The sequence below is a fragment of the Battus philenor genome, unplaced genomic scaffold, assembly GCF_028537555.1.
Source record: "Battus philenor isolate CCGP_79_NKW_IND1 unplaced genomic scaffold, ilBatPhil1.0.hap1 SCAF_2, whole genome shotgun sequence".
NCBI classification, from domain to species: domain Eukaryota; kingdom Metazoa; phylum Arthropoda; class Insecta; order Lepidoptera; family Papilionidae; genus Battus; species Battus philenor.
The window spans coordinates 11,648,564-11,656,899 of record NW_027181682.1 but is presented as its reverse complement, the minus strand read 5'-3'; the positions used below and the strand labels follow the sequence as shown (position 1 = coordinate 11,656,899).

General features: G+C 28.3%; 2 protein-coding genes across 3 annotated transcripts; one reads left to right on the top strand and one right to left on the bottom strand.

Annotated features, from left to right (window-relative positions):
• Positions 1–92: 92 nt before the first annotated feature.
• Tango6 (transport and golgi organization 6) lies at positions 93–4,126 on the bottom strand. Of its 2 annotated transcripts, XM_068765236.1 has the most exons (5): positions 4,056–4,126; positions 1,998–3,985; positions 1,693–1,915; positions 485–636; positions 93–413 (listed from the first exon to the last, which is right to left on the bottom strand). In XM_068765236.1, the coding sequence occupies exons 1-5, from the start codon at positions 4,111–4,113 to the stop codon at positions 96–98; spliced, it is 2,739 nt and encodes a 912-aa protein (XP_068621337.1). In that variant the 5' UTR covers positions 4,114–4,126; the 3' UTR covers positions 93–95. The 2 variants fall into 2 exon arrangements, with proteins under 2 accessions (XP_068621337.1, XP_068621338.1); XM_068765237.1 differs by lacking the exon at positions 485–636 and having other exon boundaries at positions 290–413.
• Positions 4,127–4,850: 724 nt separating this feature from the next.
• Positions 4,851–6,511, top strand: Nedd8 (Nedd8 ubiquitin like modifier). The gene is made up of 3 exons (XM_068765210.1): positions 4,851–4,983; positions 5,056–5,186; positions 6,342–6,511. The coding sequence occupies exons 1-3, from the start codon at positions 4,966–4,968 to the stop codon at positions 6,424–6,426; spliced, it is 234 nt and encodes a 77-aa protein (XP_068621311.1). The 5' UTR covers positions 4,851–4,965; the 3' UTR covers positions 6,427–6,511.
• Positions 6,512–8,336: the final 1,825 nt, after the last annotated feature.

Here is an 8,336-nt window from a genome sequence, read left to right as displayed (position 1 = left end):
TATATTGTAATCATTTCTTTTAAACCTATTCATTAATATTTAGATTTAAGAAAATGAGTGACACAAATAAACATTACAATAAATATTGTTATATTTTATTTAAAAACAATTTCCTTTGATTCATTGAACAGTGATATTGGTTTTTCCATTTCTAAATTTTGAAAAAGAAATTGATGGACTGTATCATTCAGTTCCTCCAGAGCTATTTGTGCATGAAGCTTTACAATTGGATCTTCATTGGAATCTTTATATAGTTTATTTAATGTCCTATACAAAGGAAGTAAGTGTTCTTGTATTTGGACTAAGGTATCTTTACCTAAGCCTTTCAGTAAACTTGATATTACCATCACAGCAGCCCTTCGGCATTCTATAGCTTTATCTGTTTCTATTATACTGGTAATACACAACAAAACCTAAAAAAAAACAAGCTGTTAAGCATCTAGCATGTTCCAGGATGTTATTTGTATTCGATCATAAAACTCACCTCGAAAATAATAGAACCAATCCTATAATGTAAAACTAAAGCAATCTCTGCCAAATTCGACAAAGCTGATGCTCTAATTAATGGATCATAATCTCTACAAGCAGTCAACATTGTATTCAACAAAATTGTTTTATGAACAATGCACATATCACCTGAAAGTAATATTTACAGACATAGACTTCAAGAATCTCAACATTACATACCCTCACATGAATTGCCATTATTGTTATAAAGTATTGACATCTGACATGTTTATAAGACTTTAATACAGAGCATTTTAAAAATAAGTGTTTCTATGAATATATGAAATTTAATTAATTTGGCAAATAAAATATTTTTGAATAGGAATCAGACATTTTAACAAACTTTATTGTTTTTTTTCCTTATATTCCGTCATTACTTTTTACAAAAAAAAAATTAACAAGACATTCATAAAACCATTGTATGTAAATAGTAATAATTACAGATCTTATTCAATATCTAGTTAATTTTTTTCAATCATGAATTCTTCTTACCCACAATTAAGAAGAATAAGTTCTATCTATTGTATTAAAAATTACATTAAACTATTTATTTACGGAGGCATTGCTATTGGTGCGAAAAATTGGTAACACAAAATTATTAACATGATATTTTTTTATAGATTATTATTTGAAAAATTCCATTGTTACGAAGATTTTGGGTTGTTTTAGTGATCGGTTGAACGATACAGAAGTTAAAATGTCGCAACGCCATCTGTCGGCAATAATGGGGACGAAATATTCATAGAGGTGACAATAAAATGGTGTTAAATTCAAAAATAGCCTGTAAACATCCTTTTTATATGTATATGTCTTGATTGTATGGGAATGACGAATGATGGGAGCGACTAATAAATAAAAAGTATCATACATTAAAAAAGAACTTTAGGAAACTATTATTAGTAAAAAATGTTTTAGTTAATAGTCTAACCCTATTAACTAAAACATTTTTTATTTTGAAAAGCATTATTGTACTTAAAACCCAGGATGTGAATAGGTAAACTTGGTTAACTCTGTGAAGTTACCTCCATAATTTTTGGCTAAAAATAATCTCTGATATCATCCTATGGATTTACATGGAATAAAAAATAACTTTAATTTCCATATAAAAATCATACATGAAATGAAATCATTTCAATTATTTATTATTGCATAATGTTAAATTCTTCTAAAGCAAGTTGTACATACCAAGTCTCTTAGTTACTTTTACTAAAATGTCTCCCGTTTTCATTCTTAATTCCTGAATTTCATTCAACATATCTTTTGTTTCATAGTCAGAGGTTTGAATTGATATGGTTAAGAATTCTCTACATAATGCTGCTAAAACATCTTCAGTGCAGTGCATTGCCAGTGCTGCAATGCCATTGATTGCTGCTAAATATATGTATGAATCACTGTTCTTTAACTGTTCCTGAAAAATAAAATTTTTGTTTTTCCTTATTTCATTTTACTGATTAATATTTAATGAGACAGTTATTGTAAAAAAAACATACCTGAAATAAGCAAAAGACAAAATGACGCTTAGAGATTGTTTCAACATCTTCAGCTTCTATAAGCTTTGTTAACTCTATAAGCCCATGAGCTCTGACAGGCAGTAGATTATCAAAAATATTTGCAATTGCTTTTTCATAGGCTGAATTACTCTTTTTAATCTTTTTACCTGCTATTAACGATATTGCCTCTTTAGACAAAATATGATTGGGAGTCAATTCATCAGAAGAAATTTTCTCTAATATTGGAATTAGGTTCTTCAATTTAACACTGATATTTGAATCATTGACATGTGGTAAGATTGTATTTAACAGAATTAAAGCTATTGTTTGACATTCGTCATTCTTTTCATTATGTTGAAGAAAATATTCCACAAAATGAATAACTGTTTGGGGTGATGTTTTCAAACATTGAGTTATCTTAGTAGATTCTGATATTACAGATAATAAGTGAAGAATATTTACATATTGTTTATCTAAGTCACTTAATAAAATTGGGTCATCTTCTAGACATAAAAGTGTCTCCTTCTTTTCGTGTCTTTTTAAACTTAAATCAATAAGTGATTGTAACAATGTTGCTAGGACTGCCTGGGCAAAACAGTTTTCTGATGATTCTTTAAATAAATTAATAAAATAAAAAAGTGCATCATCAATAGGATAGGTATTGCCAGTTCCATGCTTCAGTATCAGACCCGCTTGGAATTCTTCAACACTAAGTTTGGATAAATTCTGATAAGTTCCAAATAAAAATATTTTTATTAATACTGCCAATACATCTTGTTGCATGTGTTCCATACACTTAAGCAAAATTTCATTCAACTTTCTTTTCAAATCATTATTACTACATTTCATACCAAACATAAACAAAACAGGTAAATTTGGAGCAAGAAGTTTGAGAACAAATTCTTTATTTTCTAAAACCAAAGAGGAGTGAAATATTTGTATTTTATGATCTATTTCTTGTGTAGTAAAGATTATGGTTCCAGGCAAGTGTGATTCTAGTACCAGGTTTTCTGGTTTAAATGACTCAAAAATGTCTTTAGAAAGATTGTTTACTACATCTGATCCTGGATATTTTTCAATTAAAGTTGTAAGACATGCAACAGCCGTTGTTAAATATTTAGCACTATTTAAGACAAGTATTTGTTTAAGCTGGTTACAGATATTCTGAAGATATTCACTCTCACTTAAATTTCCATGTTTTGTTGCAATAAGTTTACATATAATATCACATTTCTTCCATTCTGTGCCAGTGTCTATGTAATAACTGTCAATAAAACATCTTATCAAACTCAGTAATCCTCCAGGAATCATAAGACGGCTATTTAACTCTTTTGTAATAACTCTTTTGACAAAAATTGGAGGTTTTTGGTCACAAACATTTTGCAAAACTAATAGCTCCTTCATGAGTATAGGTTGGAAGCAATTATTGACTAAGAACTCATAACACTTTAAATATTTTTGCCTCTCTGACATTAACCTATTATATGTTTCTTCTGTCATTGTAAAATTGGGATAAACCCCAGGTTTCTTTAAAGGAGCAAAACACAGCTGTATCAATGAAGCTAAATAATCAGATAAATGAAAACTTATTATTATATTTTTCAATACTGGAATTGAGTAACTTCTTGTGAAGAAATCTGTACAAAAAGTCAATAATTCATATTTTTGTTCATCCGATAGGTTAAAGGTAGACAGTATAGCTCCAAAAGAACATTTTTTAGACAGACTTATACCTACACCAGGTATTAAGCATGGTGATATACCAAGAGAAACAATTATTTGAAAGCATGTTCTTAAAAGTTTTTGATTCTTTACACTAATCAATACATTATCATCACTTCTAATGAATGATGCTAATTTATCAATTTCTTCAAAGATATTAGATAGTAAAGCCTTCTGCGCAGAATAAATATCATGATTATTCCTTACGAAATCCCCTTCAGCTTCATGAGCTTTGAACAAAATGGATATAAAACCTGAATTGTCATCTGAAATTAAGGTTTTCTTATTAACCTCTAAACAGAAATTCGGTAACCTGTTGTGCTGAAGACGACTTACCACTTTTAGTTAAGCTTTCAATTTTTTCGAAAATTGTGTTAATGTTTTCCATATTCATTCTTTTTGCAATTTTTTAGAATATTTGTACAACAGAAAAAAAAGGAGTTTGATAAATATAATTATTTTATCCTTAAACGGTAAAAAGTATACAAAAAAAATAATGAATTGAGATTTTTACTTTTATGAAGAACTTAGAATAAGCCAAGTTTATTTAGGCAAAATTTGCAATGTTTTAATTGCATTATGTTAGGTTAAGGTTATTATGACATTGACAAGTTGAGATTATTCATTTACTAGTCTTATGAAGAAATGTAATTTTTGTTGTATAAACATGTTTCTGTTTAAATTTTAGTATTTTAACTTAAATATCTATTTTTATGAATACATTAAAATTGTCTACTTATTTCTCCTTAAAATATTTAATACGACCTAGAACTTATGTATATTTATGAATATGATATTGTTATCCCATGGGTGCATTCACTTTATCCACATTCTAAAATGTCTCATTAAATTAATATTTAAGTAAATGGAAAAAAAATTCAATAACATATTCATAAAAAATGTTAAAAGATTTTCATCTGTTCAATAAAAATTATTACTAATAAATAACCAATTATGATAATATTTATGTGCTATATGGGCTACTTGTAATTTAAGGAGCGCCTTCAATACTTTATTAAAGCTTTTAAAATAACTTAAAACTTGCAGCCCTAAATTTAGCGGTTTGTTAAATGTTTTCGCCTAAAATATATTGTTATCTATGAGAAAACAACTGTCACTCATCTACGAAAGTGCTATTAATGACATTGACAACTTTAATTCTTAAACACGGATTCGGTGACTTAAATTTGCAAAATAACGCAGGAATAAGTTATACTAATTTTTATTATATTAATAAGAATCCAGAATGCTTATCAAAGTTAAGGTACAGTAATTGTTGGAAAGGCTTTAAAGTTATCATTTGATTGTTTAACTAAGTATATTAACCTCTTTACAGACGCTCACAGGTAAAGAGATTGAAATAGATATTGAACCTACAGATAAAGTCGAAAGGATTAAAGAAAGAGTTGAAGAAAAAGAAGGCATTCCACCTCAACAGCAGCGACTTATTTTTTCGGGTAAACAGATGTAGGTATTCGTATTATTATTTTGGTTAGAAAACGTTAATCTCTTTTGCGTAATGTGAAAAGTATACATGAATTGAATACTTAAGTCACTTGTGTAATGATAATTTAGATCAGGAAAAAATTTTTTTTCAGAACATAAGTAAATGATGTGATAGATGTTGTGTGGGTAATTTAATTTTTGGTTGTTGCCCTGTAAAGAGATAATATATATCTTTCTAGTAAAAAAAAATCGACATTCATTCATGATAAGATCTTTGTCGTAAATTCAAATGAATACTTAGAATTTTGGGTTAGCAGAAAATGTATTATGTATGATACTTATTATAACCAGTCTAAGTGTGTTCTACATAGAGAGACTTGTGCAGTTGTAATTTCACAAAGTCATTAAGGTAGTAAGATAATTTTATTAGTGTCTCTTTGACATCTGTTTAATTAAGCACAATCACATTAGGAGATACCTCAGTTAAATTAAAAAACAAACGAGAAAACAATCTGTAGCACCCCATGTTACATCAACATTTGTATAATCCTGTGCATAGTTATAGATTGCTTTAAACATTTATCATATAAGACATTGTCACCTTTTAAAGTCAAAAGATTTAATAATCTTTATAGGAGTTTGATTTTTAACAGTTTTTGGTCTTTTTCTTTTTCCACACAAGGTAACATAAATCTATACTGCTGATGATAAACAAATTAAGTTAATATCTAGCCCTAACATACTTCACATAGAAAAAATATAAAATGTGTTCCAGAGGGTTTGATTTAATGCCTTATTGGCATATTTTGTGTACTGTATGTACTATACTTTGTATACTGTGCAAGACTAGCAACATTGTGATTTTATGTTCATTGAAATAATATGTTACCATAATGTATATTTCATCCACATCTTAAAATGTAATGTTTTCATTGGAGTTAAATGTTTGACAGCAGGAGTCAAGTAATTTATTCTGTTATTTGTATTGGAGAAGAAGTAATTTTTTAAGATTTTCTTTGGGTTTTTCTTAATGAAAACATGAAAAAAAAATTAGTGGCATTGGTCCTGCCGATTTCAAGTTTACATTTAGCAACAATTCATTTTTATTATTGTAATATAATATGAACTGTGCAACTAACAAGTTGAAAATTTCATCTGTAATTTTTATTGTTCCAGGAATGATGAGAAAACAGCCCAAGATTACAAAGTCCAAGGTGGATCAGTACTTCATTTGGTGTTGGCTTTACGAGGAGGAGAATGATTGCCTGTGATTATTATCTCATATTTGACTTTTTAATTTTATTTCTCATTTCTTTTATAAAATGAACACAATTAAATAAATTAAAATATTTATTTGTTTTATGTCCTTGAGCTTCCATAATATTTCATAGGAGACAGAATCCATACTTCATTATCAATATTTTAAATAATAAAAAAGTATAATATATTATATTGCTTGGAAAATAGGATAGGAAATAAATAAGACAGTTATTACAATTTTTATTAATTATTTTATTGGTTCAAATTAGATTGAATTGATGTCAAATGTCAAGTCAAAGACTGTTTATTTATTTGACAATATCACACTGCAGACTGTTTTTTGGCCATAAGATAACTGCCATACAGGCTTTAAAAATATTATATCTAGCTGGGGTTTGGCCATGGCACTACCATAAGAATGAATTAACACTAGCTACTACATAGTTTCGCTTCCTATGATGTTGTAAGTGATAATGTAAAATGTCTGCAACATTGCATTGCATTAATTCTGTTAAAGTTGTTCTACTAGCTTGAGGGTTTTTGTAACTTTATCAGAATCAAGTTCTTTGCGGAACTGAAGTGTCTAAATTTACTGGTCCTTTCATATTGTGTGATGGGGAAGTAAGTGTCCTGGGTAGCTGTGAGGAGTGAGTGGCCTTTGGGATCTTGCATGTTCTAGAAAGATACTTTTGTCTCAAAAAGCAATTTGTGTCATAGGGCCGAGGATCTCTTATTCTTGATCTTATTGTGGCTTTACAATAAAGATATAATGATATTTTCTTCAAATCCCTAGTGTAGTTGAACTGCAATAAATTTCTAACACATTTCTAATAAAGGCAACCAAACTTTTTCATAAAATTCCGCAAAACAATATTAAACTACCGGTTATTAAATTCAAAATAAATATTAAAAATAGATTGCCCAAAAAGTCCTATTATTATTTAACAAATATTTAAATAACTAGAATCCTTGACAATAATATCGCTTGATTTTTTTATTTTCGTTTCAGCTACATGTGACAGAAAATGTGTATATAGTAAAAGCTTGTTATTCGCGCTTCCTTTATTAGGTTTTTCACTATTCGCGGATTAAAAAAAGGAACCCAGTTCATATATCTGCGACTAAAAATTTTTATCCACGGATTAAGTACATACGTAATAATAAAAGGATTCCATAGGTATCTAACCCAATATCTTGTAAAAGCCGTCAAATGTTCTAATAGGAAAAATGGATTTTGTTAAAACTTTGCCTAAAGTATGTTGTTAAATTATATTATCCAGGACTTTGACATTAGCCGCCTTCGCCGCGATCTGTTTTTGAAAATAAATAGAAGAAAGAATGTAAATTAAAAAATTACGTAATGAATATTTTTTAAATGTTGCCGTTCCGTTTTATGGTAAAAAGTCATTATGCGTGTTTTGTTTTGTCTTTAAAATTCGTTCCCAAAATTCTGATCAAGTAACACGTCTTTACCGCTCATTGTCTAATTTGTAATGTCAACTAAAAAGTGGTGTGGTACAATGGTCTGGGAGAAAGCAAACTATCTAAAACTATTTATGAATCTGATGACACTTTAATAATTCTCTTCTTGTAATGTCTTCTGTATGGAATCCATTTTATCAAGTTCACAAGACATGTATGCTAAGCCCTGAAGTCGCATGTGCTATGCCAAAACACATATAACGTCAAGTGCCAAATAATTTTGAAAGCAAATGAAGCAATAGCTTAAAAACACATTTGTAAAATTTTATTTTCTTGAGTACTGTTAAAAAATAATAAAGCAATGTAATATGCGCAAGATGTATTATATTTGTTTATGAAAGTAATATTTAAAAGAAGAAAGACATGTTATCTATTTAAAACATAATATATAATTTATAACTCAAAAACGGCTAGATATATAAAACTTAA

What these genes read in the sequence shown, in the direction of transcription:
- Tango6 (XM_068765236.1), bottom strand. Translation starts at nt 4,113, where the DNA reads ATGAATATGGAAAACATTAACACAATTTTCGAAAAAATTGAAAGCTTA. An exon ending in TGAAAGCTTAACTAAAAGTG is followed by an intron (nt 3,986 to 4,055) that starts GTAAGTCGTCTT and finishes CCTTAATTTCAG; the next exon opens with ATGACAATTCAGGTTTTATA. An exon ending in AAAAGTAACTAAGAGACTTG is followed by an intron (nt 637 to 1,692) that starts GTATGTACAACT and finishes TATTACTTTCAG; the next exon opens with GTGATATGTGCATTGTTCAT.
- Nedd8 (XM_068765210.1), top strand. An exon ending in ATTTTTTCGGGTAAACAGAT is followed by an intron (nt 5,187 to 6,341) that starts GTAGGTATTCGT and finishes TTATTGTTCCAG; the next exon opens with GAATGATGAGAAAACAGCCC.